General features: G+C 35.0%; 1 protein-coding gene across 1 annotated transcript in view; it reads left to right on the forward strand.

The window, feature by feature from the left end:
• LOC143021935 (decapping and exoribonuclease protein-like) overlaps positions 1-21,385 on the forward strand; it is a 153,553-nt gene that overhangs the window by 86,861 nt on the left and 45,307 nt on the right. The window contains exons 3-4 of the mRNA XM_076179826.1: positions 9,080-9,270; positions 9,878-10,011. Of these exons, the coding sequence (XP_076035941.1) occupies positions 9,080-9,270; positions 9,878-10,011 (325 nt within the window). The remainder of the gene's footprint in view (positions 1-9,079; positions 9,271-9,877; positions 10,012-21,385) is intronic.

Raw genomic sequence — 21,385 nt, forward strand, 5'->3', positions numbered from 1 at the left:
CATATATATACATATATATATATATATATGTACATATACATACATATATATGTCTACATATGTATGTATATGTATATATATATATATATGTATATATATGATATATATATATATATACATAATATAAATATATATATATATATATATATATATATATATATGTATATGCTGGTACATTCTGATAATTTGATGAAGGTCGAAAAAGAAGTCAAGGGTCTAGTTCTGAGTTTCTGAGTTTATTACTGACCAGTTTCTCTCTATGCTTCCTCTGAAGATGCATAGTGCGAAACCGGTCAGGAATAAACTCAGAAGCACGGAACTAGACCCGTGACTTGTTTTTCCACCTTCATAATGTGTATATATAGATATATATATATATATATATATATATATATATATATACAGTATATATGAATGTATATATATATATATATATATAATATATATATGTGTGTGTATGTATATATATATGTATATATATATATATGTACATATATATATATATATATATATATATATATATGTACATATATATATATATATGTACATATATATATATATATATGTATATATGTGTATATATGTATATATATATATATATATATATATATATGTGTGTGTGTGTGTGTGTGTGTATTTACCTAGTTGTATTTTACCGGAAGGGGAGCTATGCTCGTGGGGTCCCGTCTTCATATCTCATTTTATCTAAACTATTTTTAAATTCATGTATTGTTTTTGCACACACCACTTGTTCCAACTGTCTATTACTCTGTGAGGAAAGCTGTTCTTTTTCAAATCTCTTCTATAGCTGTCTTTTTTTATTTTCTTTCTCTGTCCTCTTGTATTTCTGTCATCCCATTTTATCAGATTCTCTCTATCAGTAATTTCTATACCTTTCATGATTCTGTAAATAGCTATCAAATCTCCTCTCTCTCTTCTTTGCTCTAGTGTCTGTAGTTCAAGTTTTTCTAGTCTCTCTTCATATGATAGTTTTGAGTGTTGGTGCCAATTTTGTAATTGCTCTTTGTATTCTTTTAAGTTTTTTTATACATTTTTTTGTACTTGGTGACCATATCATTGCTGCATATTCCAATCTTGGTCTTATCAGGGTGATTAGGATTTTCTTCACCATTTCTTCATCCAGGTATGTAAATGCAACTTTGATTGTTCTTATTAAATTATAAGTTTCTCCAAAAATCTTATTTATATGTTTCTCAGGTGACATATTATTCATAACAATGACTCCCAGGTCCTTCTCATTTTCTACTTTTTTTATTCCTTCTCCCAATTTATATGCTCCTGTTATTCTGTTTTTGCTTTTTCCAAATTCCATTATACTACACTTTTTTGTATTGAACTCCATCTCCCATTTCCTACTCCATTCCTGTACTTTATTTAGATCTCTCTGTAGTGATTCACAATCTTCTTCATTTTTCACTCTTTTCAGTAGTTTTGCATCATCTGCAAAGAAGCTCATATAGCTTTCAACTCCTTCCTCCATATCATTAATATATATAGCAAACATTATTGGGGCCAGAACTGTTCCCTGCGGAACACCGCTTATTACTTCATCCCATTTTGAGTGCTGGTTTCTTATCACTACTCTCATTTTTCTTTCTTGCAAAAAGTCTTCCATCCAATTTAGTAGTTTTCCCTGTGTTCCTCCTTCAGTTTCTAATTTCTTAAGCAACTTCTTATGTGGTACTTTGTCAAAAGCTTTCTTTAGGTCTAGAAATGCACAATCAGCCCATCCATCTCTTTCTTGTATTATATCTATTAGCCTTGAATAGAAACATATTAAATAGGTGATGCATGATCGTCCTTGTCTGAATCCAAATTGCCTTGGATTTAACACTTTGTTTTTTTCTAAATATTTTACCCATCTACTTTTGATCATTCTTTCACAAATTTTTGCTATTGTACTTGTTAGAGAGACTGGTCTATAGTTGGTAGGTTCTTCTTTATTTCCTCCTTTATATATAGGTACTATATTTGCTTTTTTCCAATCTTCTGGAACTTTTCCTTCTTTCAAGGAACTGTTTAGTATGCTATGTATAAATTGTCTGCCAGTTCATTCCTGCATTCTTTCAGTATCCAGTTTGCTATTTCATCTGGTCCATGCGATTTTCTGACATCAAGATTACTCAAGTGTGTTAATATTTCATTCTTTGTTACTTCTATTTCTTCCATAGGGGGGACTTTCTCTTTCCATTCGTTCTCTTCAGGTTGTATGTTCTCCCTTGTAAACACTGATTTAAAATGTTTGTTCATAATTTCCGCCATTTCCATTTCCTAAGTGTATTCAACTCCCTCTTGTCTTAATTTCTCCAAGTCTTGTTTGTTTTTCAGTTTGTTTACAAATCTGTAGAATAGTTTTGGTTGATCTTTACACTTTTCTATGACATCTTTTTCATATTTTCTCTTTTCCTCTCTGCACGTTTGTACATATTCATTTCTATAACAGGTATATATTTTCCATTTTTCAGGTCTTCTGTCTTTTTTCCATCTGGTCCAGGCTTTGTCTCTTTTGTCTTTTAACTCCCTACAACTTTTGTTGTACCAGCATTTTACATATTCTTTTCCTTGTTTTTGTCTTGGGACATACTTTTCCGCTCCTTTTTTGTAAATTTTTATCAAAATATTCCATTTCTCTTCTACTGTTGTTTCTTCTTTGTATATTTCTTCCCAGTTTTCTTGTTGAAAGAATTCTCTTATTTTATCAAAGTTTGTTTTTTCATACATCATTCTTCCTTTTCTATATTGTTCATTTCTTTTCATATATTTTTCTTCATTAAGTTCCAGTTCAATCAATATGTGGTCACTTTTACTTATTGGTGTTTTATATTCAATTTTGTCCACTATTCTAGGTTCAGATGTAATTATTAGGTCTAGTCTCGATGGCTCTTCTTCATTTCTATACCTAGTGTTCTCCTGTATCCATTGTGTCATTGTATGGTCAGTAACCATCTCAAGTAGAGCGTTTCCCCATGAGCCGTCTCCACCCTTTACTGTCATCTCTTCCCAGCAGATTTCTTTGCAATTATAGTCGCCCATCATAACTATTCTTCCTCCCTCTTCCATTATCTTGTTTAATGCTATCCTTGTGTCCTCTAACATACTTTTATGTTCACTCTCTTCCCATGAGGCTGTTTTTGGGGGCACATAATTTATCACAAACTTTCTGCTCTTCTTATCTCTGTCTTCTACTTCCATCATTATCATCTCTACTGTATTCTTTCCATATGTGACACCCTTCATGTTTATATCCTTCTTAGTCAGGAACATAACTCCACCCCCTTGCTTTTTCACTCTGTTTCTAATCCAATAATTATATGCATCATGTCCTACACTGTTGGGTGGTAGTGGACCTTTTAATTTCATTTCTACAATTCCCATTATGTCTGGTTCTTTTTCCTTCAAATAATCATTTAGCTCATTCAATCCTGTTATTAATCCATCTATATTTGTGTAAGACACTCCTAGTTTTCTGTCACTTCCATTGTGTTCTCTGTTTCCCTTTTGTTTTTCTCTTGTATGTCGACTTTCTTTAGTTTCATATTCACTACTCTCCAATAGAATCTCTCTTTTTCTGACTCCGTTCTTATCTCGTTTTTTTCCTTTGCTTCAAGTCTTTTCTGTTTTTCTTCCTTTCTTTCCTCCTTATTCATTTCCCTTTTTATCCATACCTTTTTATATTGTTCTCTTGTTGTAAGTTTCCCTGTTTTGGATAAGATATTCTCTGCCGTCGTTTGTGACTTGAATTTAATCTTAATTGGTCTGGTCTTATCTGTGCTATACTTTCCGAGTCTAAATTTCTCTTCGATTTGCTTCATAATTTCTGGTTCATCTTCCTGAACTGATTCTAGTAATTGGCTTACTTTTTCATTTTCCTCTTTGATTCTTGTGGTTCTATCTGGGTTGTGTTTTTCTTCCATTCCTAATATAATTATACATTTCTTCTTGTCTGCTAAATCTCTTACTATATTCTCCTTCTGTCTCATCACTTTAATAACCGAGTCTTCAGTATGTTCTTTCAATTGCTGTTTGACTATGTCAGTGAATGAAACTTTATTGTCTTCTTGGGTTGCTTTCCAATTCTTAGCTTCTTTAGTTATGGCCTTTCTGTTTTCTTTACTATTCCTCTTCAATTCCTCATTCTCCACCTTTACTTCTCTTAACTGTCTTTTTAGGTCTTCTATTTCATCAGTTAAGTTTTTGTTCGCCTTCTCTAGTTTTTCCAATTTTTCAAACCTCTCGGCGATTTTTGTCATCTTGCCAAACCTAACTTCCCAGTTGTCAGACATTAGTTGAAGTTTTCCCTCCAGTTTTGTCAGTCGGGGGAGGTTGGTATCCGCCGCCCTTTCATTAAATCCTTTGAAATTATCATCCTCACCTTCCATTGTACTGCTCTTATCTATGTTTCTGATCTTTACATTTTTATTAGACATTTCGTCGTCACTCAGTTGGTCGGGGGGCCGTTTTTTGATGTTTACATTTCGTCTGTCTGCCTGGGCCAAGTCTTCTCCTTCCTCATTTTCTTCCATTTCCCTCAGCAATCCCTCCCCTTCTCCTCTTTCCCTACTTTCCCACTACCCCACGAGCAATTTCCCCCCACCCTGCAAATACAATAGGTACTTCCTTTGCTTTGGAATCCTCTATTTTTCACTTTTTCTTCAGAACGTCTTCTAAGCCGTCCGTTCGTTGAAGTGTATTTACCTACCTAGTTGTATTTACCTAGTTGTATTTTACGGGAAGGGGAGCTATGCTCATGGGGTCCCGTCTTCATATCTCATTTTATCTAAACTATCTTTAAATTCATGTATTGTTTTTGCACACACCACTTTCTCATCTAACTTGTTCCAACTGTCTATTACTCTGTGAGGAAAGCTGTTCTTTTTCAAATCTCTTCTATAGCTGTCTTTTTTTATTTTCTTTCCGTGTCCTCTTGTACTGTATTTCTGTCATCCCATTTTATCAGATTTTCTCTATCAGTAATTTCCATGCCTTTCATGATTCTGTAAATAGCTATCAAATCTCCTCTCTCTCTTCTTTGCTCTAGTGTCTGTAGTTCAAGTTTTTGTAGTCTCTCTTCATATGATAGTTTTGAGAGTGTTGGTGCCAATTTTGTAATTGCTCTTTGTATTCTTTCAAGTTTTTTTATACATTTTTTTGTACTTGGTGACCATATCGTTGCTGCATATTCCAATCTTGGTCTTATCAGGGTGATTAGGATTTTCTTCACCATTTCTTCATCCAGGTATGTAAATGCAACTTTGATTGTTCTTATTAAATTATAAGTTTCTCCAAAAATCTTATTTATATGTTTCTCAGGTGACATATTATTCATAACAATGACTCCCAGGTCTTTTTCATTTTCTACTTTTTTTATTCCTTCTCCCAATTTATATAATCCTGTTATTCTGTTTTTACTTTTTCCAAATTCCATTATACTACACTTTTTTGTATTGAACTCCATCTCCCACTTCCTACTCCATTCCTGTACTTTATTTAGATCTCTCTGTAGTGATTCACAATCATCTGCCGTGTTCAGTTTTTTTAAATAGTTTTGCATCATCTGCAAAGAAGCTCATGTAGCTTTCAATTCCTTCATCCATATCATTAATATATATAGCAAACATTATTGGGGCCAGAACTGTTCCTTGTGGAACACCGCTTATTACTTCATCCCATTTTGAGTGTTGGTCTCTTATCACTACTCTCATTTTTCTTTCTTGCAAAAAGTCTTCCATCCAATTTATCTGTTTGCCCTGTATTCCTCCTTCAGATTCTAGTTTCTTAAGCAACTTCTTATGTGGTACTTTGTCAAAAGCTTTTTTTAGGTCTAGAAATGCACAATCAGCCCATCCATCTCTTTCTTGTATTATATCTATTAGCCTTGAATAGAAACATATTAAATTGGTGACGCATGATCGTCCTTGTCTGAATCCAAATTGTCTTGGATTTAGCACGTTATTTTTTTCTAAATATTTTACCCATCTATTATTGACAATTCTTTCACAAAATTTTGCTATTGTACATGTTAGAGAGACTGCCCTATAGTTGTTAGAGTCTTCTTTATTTCCCCCTTTATGTATAGGTACTATATTTGCTTTAACCAATCTTCTGGAACTTTACCTTCTTTCAAGGAACTGTTTATTATGCTATGTATTATGTCTGCCAGTTCATTCCTACATTCTTTCAGAATCCATTTTGCTATTTCATCTGGTCCATGCGATTTTCTGACATCAAGATTACTCAAGTGGTTCAATATTTCATTCTTTGTTACTTCTATTTCTTTCATAGGAGGGACTTTCTCTTTCCATTTAATCTCTTCAGGTTGTATGTTCTCCCTTGTAAACACAGATTTAAAATGTTTGTTCATAATTTCCGCCATTTCAATTTCCTCAGTGTATTCAACTCCTTGTCTTAATTTCTCCAAATCTTGTTTGTTTTTCAGTTTGTTGTTTACAAATCTGTAGAATAGTTTTGGTTGATCTTTACATTTTTCTATGACATCTTTTTCATATTTTCTCTTTTCCTCTCTGCACGCTTGTACATATTCATTTCTATAACAAGTATATATTTTCCATTTTTCTGGTCTTCTGTTTTTATTCAATTTGGCCCAAGCTTTGTCTCTTTTGTCTTTTATCTCCCTACAACTTTTATTGTAACAGCACTTTACATATTCTTTTTCCTGTTCTTGTCTTGGGACATACTTTTCTACTCCTTTTTTTATAGATTTCTGTCTAAATATTCCATTTCTCTTCCACTGTTGTATCTTCTTTGTGTATTCTTTCCCAGTTTTCATTTTGGAATAATTCTCTTATTTTATCAAAATTTGCCTTTTCATACATCAATCTTCCTTTTCTATATTGTTCATTTCTTTTCATGTATTTTTTCTCATTTAGTTCTAGTTCTATCAATATGTGGTCACTTCTGCTTATTGGTGCCTGGTATTCTATCTTTTCCACTATTTCAGGTTCTGATGTGATTATTAGGTCTAGTCTCAATGGTTCTTCTTCATTTCTATACCTAGTGTTGTCTTGGATCCATTGTGTCATTGTGTGGTCAGTAATCATCTCAAGTAGAACACTTCCCCATGAATCTTCTCCACCCTTTACGGTCATCTCTTCCCAGCATATTTCTTTGCAATTATAGTTGCCCATCATAACTATTCTTCCTCCATCTTCCATTATCTTATTTAGTGTTATTCTTGTGTCTTCTAACATGCTTTTATGTTCATTCTCTTCCCACGAGGCTGGTTTTGGGGGCACGTAGTTTATTACAAACTTTCTGCTCTTCTTATCTCTATCTTCTACTTCTATCATGATCATCTCTACTCTATTCTTCCCATATGTGACACTCTTCACGCTTATATCCTTCTTAGTCAGGAACATAACTCCACCCCCTTGTTTTTTCTCTCTGTTTCTAATCCAATAATTATATGCATTGTGTCCTATGCTGTTGGGTGGTGGTGGACCTTTTAATTTTGTCTCAACAATTCCCATTATGTCCGGATCTTTTTCTTTCAGATATTTGTTCAGTTCAGTCCTGTTATCAATTCTATATTTGTGTAGGATACTTTTAACTTTCTGTTATTTCCATTGTATTCTCTGTTTCTTTTGTGTTTCTCTCTGTTATTTTCCATTGCTTCAATTTCATATTCACTACTCTCCAGTAGAATTCTTGTTTTTCTGTCTCCGTTCTGATCTCATTTTTTTTTCTTAGCTTCATGTCTTTTCCTTATTTCCTCCTCTCTTTCCTCCTTATTCATTTCCCTTTTTATCCATACCTTTTTATATTGTTCACTTGTTGTTAGTTTCCCTGTTTTGGACAAGATATTCTCTGCCGTCGTTTGTGACCTGAATTTAATCTTAATTGGTCTGGTCTTGTCTGTACTATATTTCCCGATTCTAAATTTCTCTTCTATTTGTTTCATTATTTCTGGTTCATCTTCCTGAACTAATTCTAGTAAGTTTCTTACTTTTTCATTTTCCTCTTTGATTCTTGTGGTTCTATCTGGGTTATGTTTCTCTTCCATTCCTAATATAATTATACATTTCTTTTTGTCTGCTAAGTCTCTTACAATATTCCCCTTCTGTCTCATCACTTTGATAACTGAGTCTTCAGTTTGTTCTTTCATTTGCTGTTTAATTATATCAGAAAATGCAACTTTACTATTTTCTTATGTATATATATATATATATATATATATATATATATATATGAATTGGGCCATGCCCAATGGTCTTAAATTCTGGTAGGTGGTAGTGAGTGCAAGAGTCGAGACCCACTGAGGGCTTTGCTATGTTGGTTTCCGAAAGCCCTGACCAGGGAGGGAGGTGACCCACTGTTGGTCTTAAAAAAAATGTTGAGGAAGGTGACACAATGTTGGCCTTAAGAAAAAAAAAAAAAAAAAAAAAAAAAAAAATGGACATGGCTTCGACCTACCACATGTTTCTCATTTCCCACTTTGTGAAAGTTGAATGGTGAATATTTTTATGAATATTGAGGGGTGGGTATACACTTGGAAGAACTTCAGGCCATTTCACCTAAGGCCCACAAAAAGTATCCGAGGAAAGTGAAGGGAGAGTAGAGGGAGACTCTCCCCCTAACCCTAAGAATGTTCCAAAAGGGGCACTTACCATCACATTGTGAGCCTGGATTAGTGTGTGTGTGAGTGTGAGAGAACAGCTGAGCAGACCTTATTGAAAACTATGACTTATGTGGGGCAGACTCGTGTAGTCATCTTAGCAAATTTGGCCAAATAGCAGTGTAAGCTGCATTACTTATTCTTTATCTTAGGCTTTACAAATGTTTAGTAATCTAGATGTCTCTTCATGTAGGAATTATGCAGAGACAAAGTGGCCACCAGCCTGACCCTGGGATTATTCAAAGGAATGCAGCTCTCCCCCCCCCCCCTTTCTGAATGGGGTTGGGGGTTGGCTACACCTATATTGAATAATTTTTTTTTTTTTTTTTTCAATTATCCCTGTCCTATTTTTCCATTTTTACTATGCTCTTTTCAGAAATAAATTCGCGATTCCAACAAACTAATGAACTCTTGTTTATTTAACAGAAAAAAAACAAAACGAAAAAAATGCATTTAAAACCTGGCCTTTGGTGGCGTTTGAAGGACCCTCTCCAACCATACTGGACTGGAAACTCCTTGGAACTTTCTGTACAACAGCCAACAGGGAGATTTGTTATGAAAACAGAAAACCAAAATTCATCAAAAGGGAATACATTCCAGACACTGAGAGTATAACGGTAAGCACCACTTCAATGTTGAGTTGGTACCTGGAGAGGAATGAAATAGCACTGTTCCTTACTCCATGATGGACAGATGCAGAGGCAAGTGGTGCAGATCCTCATGATAGTGTTGCCAGTTCATTCATTGCAACTTTTTGTGCTGCTTGGCTCTCAAAAATATGCCGCCTGTTTATCACTACACTACACAATACACTATTCATGACAATCCTTGAGCTTAGGGGAATCAGCTCAGTACTCAAAGGGCTAGAAATATATTGGTTAACCTAATACTCATTCTTAGGGTTCTTTTTTTTTTTTTTTTTTTTTTTTTATTCTGGATATCTTCCTTGTGCTAGCCTTGTGCATTTGTGTCAATATGCTCACACTGTCCATTGTCATATTGCACATTTTATATGCATCAGTAATAATTTTTAGTTCTTTATCAAAGTTACCTTAAAGGAGATATATTGTATAATTTTACATGAATAAATTTCTGAAGTATTTTTTTTTTTTTTTTTTTTTTTTTTTTTTAATTGCCTGCATGACAACTGCAAGGGTGTTTTATGAGCCATCCATATATATTTTTTTCATGGAATTGTACCATTAAATTTCTTGATATTTTCAGGTACACATGGATATGAAAGCAAATCCAGAAACTGTCATGCTTTATGACATTGATAGAAGGAAAACTTTGCTCATGCTGCTTTGCTGGATTTTGGACAACAGACATATCATCACAGAATCAGAGAATCCACAGAGGTACAGTAATGAAAAATTTCACTGTGACTATGAGACTATTGTTCTCTGATGAGAATCACTGTTGTGGGTGAATTTACCTAGTTGTAATATACGGGAGGGGAGCTATGCTCGTGGTGACCCGCCTTTGTATCTCTCCGCATCGAGTTTTATCTTAAAATCTTGTATAGTGTTAGCACATACTGTTTTGTTGGCTGATTTGTTCCATGTATTTATCGCTCTGTGTGGGAAACTGTTCCTTTTCAAGTTTTTTCTATAACTATCCTTTTTCAAGTTTTTTCCGTGTCCTCTTGTTTTACTGTTTTCCCACACTAATAGGTCGTTCCTGTCTAAAACTTCCATTCCTTTCATTATTCTGTAGTTAGCAAATCTCCTCTTTCTCTTCTTTGTTCCAGAGTTGGTAGGTTCAATTTGGATAGTCTTTGCTCATATGTTAGTGCGGCGAGTGTTGGTGCTAGTTTTGTTGTCGCTCTTTGTAATCTTTCTAGTTTCTTAATATTCTTTTTGGTACTGGGTGTCCAAAGTGATGCTGCGTACTCAAGTTTTGGTGTTATTAGTGTAGTTAGTATTTTCCTTATCATTTCTTTGTCCATGTAAGTAAATGCCACTTTGATTGCTCTCAATAAGTTGAAGGTTTCTCCGAACATCTTGTTTATATGGTTATCTGGTTTCATGTCCTTTCCAATCATCACTCCAAGATATTTTTCATAGTTTTTTTGTTTTTTTCCTCAATTCTGTAATTTTTTGATATTCTGTTTTTACTCTTTCCAAATTCCATTATACTGCATTTCTTAATATTGAATTTTACTTCCCACTTTTGAGTCCAATTCCATATTGTGTTCAGATCTTGTTGCAATGAGTTGCAGTCCTCTTCCGTTTTTACCTTCTTAAGTAATTTTGCATCATCTGCAAAAAATTTTATATAGCACTCCACGCCTTCATTCATGTCATTAATGTATACAGCGAACATGATCAGGGCCAGTACTGATCCTTGCGGGACACCGCTTTTTACTTCTTTCCAGTTGGAGAATTTTTCTCTAATTACAACTCTCATTTTCCTCCCAATCAGGAAGTCTTTCATCCATTCCAATAATTTTCCTCTGATGCCACCTTTTGACTCTATCTTATTAGTTTCCTATGAGGTACCTTATCGAATGCCTTTTGCAGGTCCAGAAAAGCACAGTCTGCCCATCCATCTCTTTCTTGTATTATGTCTACTAATCTTGAGTAAAAGCAGATCAGATTTGTTGTACAGGATCTCCCTTGTCTAAATCCAAATTGATTTGGGTTCAGTATAGATTTTTCTTCCATGTACTTAACCCATCTGTTTTTGATCACTCTCTCACAAATTTTAGCTATTGTCCTTGTTAGTGAGACCGGCCTGTAGTTAGATGGATCTTCCTTATTACCTCCCTTATAAATTGGTACAATGTTTGCTTTTTTCCAGTCCAATGGTACTTTTCCATCTTTAAGTGACGATTTAATTATATCATATATTTTGTCAGTTAATTATTCCATGCATTCTTTCAGTATCCAGTTTGCTATTCCGTCTGGGCCATGTGATTTTCAGACATCCAGGGTTTTAATTTGATCACTGATTTCTTTTTGTGTTACGTTTATTTCTTTCATTGCTGGGGATAATTCTCTCTCTCTAACTTCACTGTTAGGCGAGTTTTCTATTGTGAATACTGCTCTGAAGTGGTTGTTCATTATTTCAGCCATTTCCAGTTCTTCTGTAAATTCCTTTTTATCTTGGCACAGTTTTACTATTTCTTGTTTGTTTTTCAGTTTTCCATTTACATATTTGTAAAATAGTTTGGGTTCTTTACATTTGTCTATTATCTTTTTTTCGTAATTTCTCTTTTCATCTCTGCGTATTTTTACATATTCATTTCTTAGTTTGATGTATGTTTGCCATTTGATTTGTTTCTTATCTCTTTTCCATTTTTTCCAAGCTTTGTCTCTTTTTTTCCTTTGCTTCAATACATCTTTTGTTGTACCAGTTCTTTATGTATGCCTTTTCCATTTTTTTTTGTGGTACAAATTTGTTCACTCCTTCATTATAAATTTCTTTTAGTATGTTCCATTTTTCTTCTATCCCTGTATCTTCGTTTTGGAATTTTTCCCAGTTTGCATTACGAAAGAATGTTTTAAGTTTCTCAAAGTTTGTTTTGTTATACATAGGTCTTCCTATTCTATGTTTAACATTTTTGCTTTGGTCTGTTTGTTCTTTCAATTCCATTTCTATTAGTACATGGTCACTTTTTCCTATCGGAGTTTGTAAATAATATTTTCGATTATCTCAGCTTCTGTTGTAAGTATTAAGTCCAATTTTGAGGGTTCTTCATTTCCTCTATATCTAGTATTTTCTCTAATCCACTGGGTCATTGTGTATTCAATGGTCAAGTCAAGGAGTACATTGCCCCAGTGTTTCTCTCCCCTTTTCACTGTCATATCTTCCCAGCATATTTCTTTTGAATTAAAGTCACCTATAATTACTGTATTTCCTCCATCCTTCAGTGTTTCAATTAGTTCTTCTTTTGTATCATCTAGTAACTTGGCGTGATCCTTCTCTGTCCAGGCTTGTGTTTTAGGAGGTACATATACCACTGCAAATTTTCTTTTCTTCATTTTTTTTACCTTTGACTTGTACTATAATTGATTCCACATTATTTTTTCCTTCAGTTATTTTTGTTACAGTTATATCTTTCTTGGCCAAAATTAGAACTCCTCCGCCCTGTTTGTTCTTTCTATTCTTTGTCCAACAGTTATATTCACCTTGTCCCACAGTGTGGGGTGCTAGTATGAACTTTAATTTGGTTTCTACAATGTGCAACAAAAGGTGTTGAATGGTTTCTGGTGGACAAGTGAAGCTGACTGCTTTGCTTTTCTTTCACAATTTCTGTTCATGTACATGTTTTGGAAGGAAATAAAGAGAGGAAGTGGAGGTCAAGTAGAGAAGAGAGTAAAAGGTGCAGATGGACAGATCTTAATGGAAGTGGAGGTGGTAAGGGGAAGATGGGCTGAGTATTTTAGAGAGCTGTTGAATATGGAGGAAGGGAGGGATTGGCAATAACAGTGGGAGGTGCTATGAAGATGATGGTGATGAGAGAGGAATATGATGGAGAAATTAAAGATAAGGTGCTAGCTCTGAAAATGATGGGAACAGGTAAGGCTCCTGGATTAGATGGGTGTCATGTGAAGTGCCCAAAGAAGGAAGTTGGAATAATAGTGGGCTGGTGAGGTTGTTTAATGTGTGTGTAAGGGAGGGTAGAGTGCCAAAGGACTGGAGGAGTGCCTGTATAGTTCTGTTTTTACAAGGCTAAAGGCGACAAATGTGAGTGTATTAGTTTCAAAATGTTCAATTTGTTCAGTGTATTTGGGAAGGCTTATGGGAGGGTTTTGATTGAGAGGATTAGCAGAGGAATGGGAGAAATTGATAAGGAACAGTGTGGGTTTAGGAAAGGTAGGTGTTTACGTGTTGATCAGATTTTTGTGGCAAGGCATACATATAAGAAAGCTTTAGCCAAAGGTAAGGATTCTTTTTGGGCCTTTGGATTTGGAAAAGATGTATGATAGGGTAGACAGGAAGCCATTGTGGGAAGTTTTGCAGATATATTCGATTGGGTTAAGCTGTTAGGGCAGTCAAATGTTTTTATAAGAGCAGTAGAGCCTGTGTTAGAATGGGAAATGGAGAGAGAGCTAGTGGTTTGAGGTAAAAGTGGGATTGTATCAGGTCTGTGTCATGTTGCCATGGCTGTTCAATGTTTACATGGATGGGGTGGTGAAGGAGGTAAAGGCAAGGGTAATGGGCAGGGGACTGATGGTTAAAGAAAATGGAGAAAAGTTGTTGTTTACTGATGACACAGCACTTGTGGCAGGGTCAGAGGATTGATTAAAGAAGTTAGTGACAGAGTCTGGAAAGATATGCAATAGGAGAAAGTTGAAGGTGAATGTTGGTAAAAGCAAGGTGATGAGATGCACAAGGGTAGAGGATGGCAATGAGTTCAGAGTAAGTCTAATAGGAGAGAGGCTAGGGGAAGTGGATAGCTTTAGGTGTTTGGGGTTGCATGTGACAGGAAAAGGAGGAATGGAGGTGGAAGTAAATTGTACTGAGAGAAGGAAATGCTTTGGGAGATTAAAAAGTGTTATGAGAAATAGGCAATTGGGAATGGATCCAAAAAGGGTGATGGTGCTGATGGCATCGAATGGGGCAGAGACTTGGAATTTAAGGGAGGCAGAGAGGAAAAGTTCAAATGTGTTTGAGATGAAATGTCTCAGAAGTAAGGTAGGGGTTACTAGGTTGGATAGAGTGAGAAATGAGGAGGAGAGCAGGTGTGGGAGAGGAGGTAACAGATAGAGCTGATGAAAGATTATTGGAATGGTTGGGATACATGGAAAGAATGAGTGATGAAAGATTAGTAAAAGAGGTATGGAAGGCAGAGGTGGAGAGAGTAAACTTGAGGGGACGATCGAGGATGAGATGAATGGATGGGGTAAAGGGGGTGATGAGCAAGGAAGGGAGAAGGCAAGAGATAGGAATGAAAGGAGGATGTGTTTAGATGATACTGTTATGTAAGGAAGGGAACAATGGGAAGGGGAGATAGGGGTGCTTATGCTTGAATGATATTTTGAGGTACCCCAAAAGGATTTCTCCCCATCTATTTTTCTGCATGAGGGCACAGAGGGGTGGGGGTCACCAATTGAGTGAAGTGGCCTTGCTGTGGAAGTACTATGTCTTGCTGCATTGTATACCCAGGGCAGTTGGTGGGATGCAGGGATGACATGTCATCCAGGTATGTGCCTTTGGCTTCAGTGCCTCCCTTGTCAGGAAAAAAGCTCTTGGTATATAGATGATATTTAGATAGATATGGTCTTACTAATATGATTGCCCATGTGTACACACACACACGACAGTCGAAGTGACAGCAAAGATAGGAACTCGAGAAAAACATCAATTATCGTGGATATCAACGACAAGGGAGTACATTTTTGTATTTATAAGAAAGGGGAAAGCTCGTGTAGTGGGAAGGCAATGAAAAAGGAGAAGGGGAGGGATTACTGAGGAAAATGGAAGGAAATGAGGAACGGGAAGACTGGGTCCAGAAGGCCAGGGGCCTTGTAAACAAACAAAGGCCGGATGATTTTGGTGAAGAAGAAGGGATTAGCAAAAATGTAAAGATTAGAAATATAGATAAGAGCAGCACAATGAAAGGTGAAGATAATAATTTCCATGGATTTAATGAGGGGGGGGATACCAACCTCCCCTGATTAGCAAGCCTAGAGGAAAAACTTGAGAAAATGACCGAACATTGGGAGAGTAGATTCGGTCAACCTACATGGATTGCGCAGAAAGTTGAAAAATAGGAAGAACTAGAGAAGGTGAACAAAAACCTAATTAAAGAAATAGAAGAATTAAAAAGACAGTTAAAAGAAGTCATGAGGAATTAAAAAGGAATAATAAAGAGAATAAAGAGTCCATAGCAAAAGAAGCACAGGGTTGGAAGAAAATCCAAGAGAACAACAAAATTGTATTTAATGATATAGTGACTTAGCATATGAAAGAACAAACTGAAGACACAGTTATTAAAGTGATGAGGGAGATGGAGAATATAGTAAGAGACTTAGCAGATGAAAAGAAGTGTATAATTATATTAGGGATGGAAGAGAAGTATGATCTAAATAGGACTACAAGAATAAAGGAGGAAAATGAAAAAGTAAATAATATATTAGAAGTAGTTCAAGAAGATGAACCTAAAATAGGAATACAAATTGAAGAAATATATAGGCGCGGGAAATATAGTACAGATAAGACCAGACCAATTAAGGTTAAATTCAGGTCACAGATGACAGCAGAGAATATATTACCAAAAACAGGGAAACTAGCAGACAGTGAGCAACATAAAAAGGCATGGATAAAAAGAGAAATGAATAAAGAGGAAAGAGAGGATGAGAAATCAAAAAGACTAGAAGCTAAGGAAAAAACAAGAAAAGAACAAAGACAGAAAAAGAGAAATTCTATTGGAGAGTAGTGAATATGAAAGAGAGGAAATGGTTCATAGCAGAGAAAGACGGAAGGGAAACAGAAAACACGATGGAAGTAGCAGAAAATTAAAAGTGTCTTACATAAATGTAGATGGATTAATAACAGGCTTGAACGAACTGAATGATTACCTGAAGGAAAAAGAACTGGACATAATGGGAATTGTAGAGACAAAATTGAAAGGTCCACTACCACCCAACAGTGTAGGATATGTAGCACATAATTGTTGGATTAGAAACAGAGAGGCAAAACAAGGGGTGGAGTTATGTTCCTGACTAAGATGGATATAAATGTGAGGAATGTCACATATGGAAAGAATAGAGTAGAGATGAATATGGTTGAAGTGGAGGACAAGGATGAGGAGAACAGGAAGTTTGTAGTAAATTATGTGCCTCCTAAAACGGCTCCGTGGGAAGAAAGAAAAAAATATATATGTTAGAAGACAAGGATATCACTAAGTAATATAATGGAAGATGGAGGAATAGTCATAATGGGTGACTTTAATTGTAAAGAATCTGCTGCAAAGAGATGACAGTGAAGGGTGGAGATGACTCATGGGGAAATGTATTACTTGGAATGATTATTGAACAATGACACAATGGATTCAAGAGAATACTAGGTGTAGAAATGAGGAAGAACCATCGAGACTGGACCTAATAATCACATCAGAACCTGGAATAGTGGACAAGATCAAATATAAAACACCAATAAGTAAAAGTGACCGCATATTGGTTGAACTGGAACTAAATGAGGAAAAATACATGAAAAAATGAATAATATAGGAAGGGAAAATTGATGTATGAAAAAACAAACTTTCACAAAATAAAAGAACTCTTTCAAAAAGCTGACTGGGAAAGAATGCACAAGGAGGAAACAACAGTAGAGGAGAAATGGAATATTTTGACAAAAATTTATAAAGGTGTGGAAAAGTATGTACCAAGACAAAAGCATGAAAAAGGATATGTAAAGTGCTGGTACAACAAAAGATGTAGGGAGTTAAAAGCAAAAGGGATAAAGCTTGGATAAAATGGAAGACAAAAAAAAAAAAAGGGGAAAAATATACTAGTTATAGGAATGAATATGTACAAGGGCGCAGAGAAGAAAAGACAAAATATGAAAAATATGTCAGAAAAATGTATAGATCAACCAAAATTATTTTACAGATTTGTAAACAATAAACTGAGAAGCAAAAAAGAATTAGAGAAACTATGACAAGGAGTCGAATACACAGAGGAAATGAAAATGGCAGAAATTATGAATAAGCATTTTAAATCGGTGTTTACAAGGGAGAACATACAACCTAGAGATATCGAATGGGAGGAGAGAGTCCCCCCTATGAAAGAGATAGAAGTATCAAGAAATAGAATAATGAAATACTTGAGTAATCTCGATGTCAGAAAATTGCATAGACCAGATGAAATGGCAAACTAGATTTTGAGAGAATGCAGGAATGAACTAACAAAGTACATAGCCTAATAAACAGTTCATTGAAAGAGGGAAAAGTTCCAGAAGATTGGAAAAGAGCATATATAGTACCAAAATATAAAGGGGGAAACAAGGAAGATCCTTGATAGACTGGTTTCTCTTACAAGTACGATAGCTAAAATCTGTGAAAGAATGATCAAAACTAGATGGGTAAAATATTTGGAAAAAAACAACATACTAAATCCAAGGCAATTTGGATTCAGACAAGGACAATCATGCATCACAAACTTAATGTGTTTCTATTCAAGGCTAATAGATGTAATACAAGAGAGAGATGGATGGGCTGATTGTGTATTTCTAGACATGGAAAAAGCTTTTGATAAGGTACCACATAAGAACTTGCTTAAAAAGTTAGAAACTGCAGGAGGAATACAGGACAAACTACTGAAGTGGATGGAAGACTTCTTGCATGAAAGAAAAATGAGAGTGGTGATAAGAGACAAACACTAATTGGGATGAAGTGATAAATGGTGTTCCACAAGGAACAGTTCTGGCCCCAATAATGTTTGCTATATATATTAATGATATGGATGAAGGAATTGAAAGTTACATGAGCTTCTTTGTGGACAATACAAAATTATTGAAAAAAGTGAACACTGAAGAAGATTGTGAGTGGCTACAGAGTGATTTCAATAAAGTATAGGAATGAAGTAGGAAGTGGGAGATGGAATTCAATATCAAGAAATGTATAATGGATTTTGGAAGAAGCAAAAAAAGAATAGTGAGATCATATAGATTGGGAGAAGAAATTAAAAAAGGAGAAATGAGAAGGACATGGGAGTCATTATTATGAATAATATGTCCCCTGAGAAACATATAAACAGAATGGCATTTACATACTTGGACAAAGAAATGGTGAGGAAAATACCAGTTACTTTGAAAGACCAAGATTGGAATATGTAGTGACGATGTGGTCACCAAGTACAAAAAAATGTATAACAAAACTTGAAAGAATACAAAGAGCAATTACAAAATTAGCACCAACACTCTCAGAACTATCATATGAAGAGAGACTAACAAAACTTGAACCACAGACATTAGAGCAAAGAAGAGAGACAGGAGACTTGATAACTATTTATAGAATCATGAAAGGCATAGAAACTATTGATAGAGAGGATCTAATAAAATAGGATAGTAGAAATACAAGAGGACATGGAAAGAAAATCAAGAAAGACAGTTATAGAAGAGACCTGAAAAAGAACATCTTTCCCCCACAGAGTAATAGACATTTGGAACAAGTTAGATGAGAAAGTAGTGTGTGCATAAACAATACACGAATTTAAAAACAGACTAGATAAAATGAGATATGAAGACGGGACACCACGAGCATAGGTTCCCTTCCTGTAAAATACAACTAGGTAGGTAATATACACACACATCGAAGTGACAACGAAGTTTGGAACTCCAAGAAAACTTCATGTTTCATCAATCTCAACAATGAGGGAGTACCTTTATTGTATTAATAGGGAAGGGGAAAGCTCGTGGTGAAGTGGGAAGGTGAAAAAATTGGAGAAAGAGAGGGGTTATTGAGGAAAATGGAAGGAAATGAGGAAGGGGACGAATGGGCCCCGGATCTTAGGAGAGGAGTAAACAAACGGGGGGGGGGGCGGCAGAATACACAAACGAGGAACAACAAGGAGCACAGGTGTCAAGAGCAGAAATATAGATAATATCAATTCAATGGGAAGAGAAGATAACTGCTTTTATGGATTTAATGAGGGAGAAGGTGACAATCTTCCCCGACTAGTAAATCTAGAGGAGAAACTAAAAAAGATGAATGAATAATTGGAGGTTAGGTTTGACCAATTATTACAGGTTACCCAAAGAGTTGATAAACTGGAAGAACTAAAGAAGGAGAATCAAAACCAAACTAAAGAAATAGAAGAATTAAAAAGACAGTTAAAAGAAGTAAAAGATGAGAATGAGGAATTAAAGAAGAAGAATAAAGAAAATAAAGAGTCCATAGCAAAGGAAGCGCAGGGTTGGAGAAAGGTCCAAGAGAACAACAAAGTAGTATTTAGAGATACAGTGACACAACAGATGAAAGATCAAACTAAGGACACAGTTATTAGAGTGATGAGAGAAAATGAGATTATAGTGGGAGACATAGTGGACAAAAAGAAATGTATAATTATATTAGGGATGGAAGAGATGTATAATCCAAATAGGACTACAAGAGTAAAAGGAAAAGATAAAAAAGATATTAGAAGTAGGTCAAGAGGAGGGATAAGAAACAGGGAAAAAATTGAATATATAGACTAGGGAAATACAATACATATAAGTCTAGAGTAATTAAGATCAAATTCAGGTCACAAACGACAGCAGATAATATCTTAGCAAAACAGGCTACTAACTGACAGTGATCTATATAAAGATGTATGAATAAAAAGAGAAATGAATAAAGAGGAATGAGGTAAATGACTAGAAGCTAAGGGGAAAAAAAAAACGAGAAAAGAAAAGTCAGAAAAAAAGAAACTCTATCAGAGAGTAGTGGATATGAAAGTGAGGAAATGGTTCATAGCAGAGAAAAATGAAAATGAAACAGAAAACATGATGGAAGTACCAGAAAATTAAAAGTGTCTTACACAAACATAAATGGCTTAATAACAGGCTTGAACAAACTGAATGGTTACCTGATGGAAAAAGAACTGGACATAATGGAAATTGTAGAGACAAAATTGAAAGGTCCACTACCACCCAACAGTGTAGGACATGGTGCATATAATAATTGGATTAGAAACAGAGAGGTAAAACAAGGGGGTGGAATTATGTTCCTGACTAAGAAGGATATAAATGTGAGGAATGTCACATATGGAAAGAATAGAGATGATTATGATGGAAGTGGAGGACAGGGATGGGAAGAGCAGGAAGTTTGTAGTAAATTATGTGCCTCCTAAAACTGCCTCGTGGGAAGAGAGAACACAAAAGTATGTTAGAAGACACAAGGGTAACACTAAATAAGATAATGGAAGATGGAGGAAGAACAGTTATAATGGGTGACTTAAATTGTAAAGAAATCTGCTGCAAAGAGATGACAGTGAAGGGTGGAGACGACCTATGGGGAAATGTACTATTTGATATGATTATAGAACATACAATGACACAATGGATTCAAGAGAATACTAGGTATAGAAATGAGGAAGAACCATCGAGACTGGACCTAATAATCACATCAGAACCCGAAATAGTGGACAAGATTGAATATAAGATGCCAATAAGTGACCACACATTGGTTGAACTGGAACTAAATGAGGAGAAATACATGGAAAAAAATTAACAATATTGAAAGGGAAGATGGATCTATGGAAAAACAAATTTTGATAAAATAAGAGAATTCTTTCAAAAAGCTGAGTGGGAAGATACACAAGGAGGAAACAACAGTAGAAGAGAAATGGAATATTTTGAAAAAAAAAAAATTATAAAGGAGTGGAAAAGTATGTTCCAAGACAAAAACAAGAAAAAGGATATGTAAAGTGCTGGTACAACAAAAGATGTAGGGAGTTAAAAGACAAAAGGGATAAAGCTTGGATAAAATGGAAAAAAAATACAAAAAACTTGATAAATGGAAAATATATACTTGTTATAGAAATGAATATGTACAAGTGTGCAGAGCAGAAAAGAGAAAGTATGAAAAAGATATCATAGAAAAATGTGAAGATCCACCAAAATTATTTTACAGATTTGTAAACAAACAAGAATTAGAGAAACTATGGCAAGGAGATGAATACACAGAGAAAATAGAAATGGCAGAAATTATGAACAAGCATTTTAAATAGGTGTTTATGAGGGAGAACATACAACCTAGAGATATTGAGTGGGAGGAGAAAGTCCCCCCTATGAAAGAGATAG

Source organism: Oratosquilla oratoria, chromosome 43 (genome assembly GCF_046742065.1).
Source record: "Oratosquilla oratoria isolate Oo_2021 chromosome 43, ASM4674206v1, whole genome shotgun sequence".
In the NCBI taxonomy this organism is placed as follows: Eukaryota; Metazoa; Arthropoda; class Malacostraca; order Stomatopoda; family Squillidae; genus Oratosquilla; species Oratosquilla oratoria.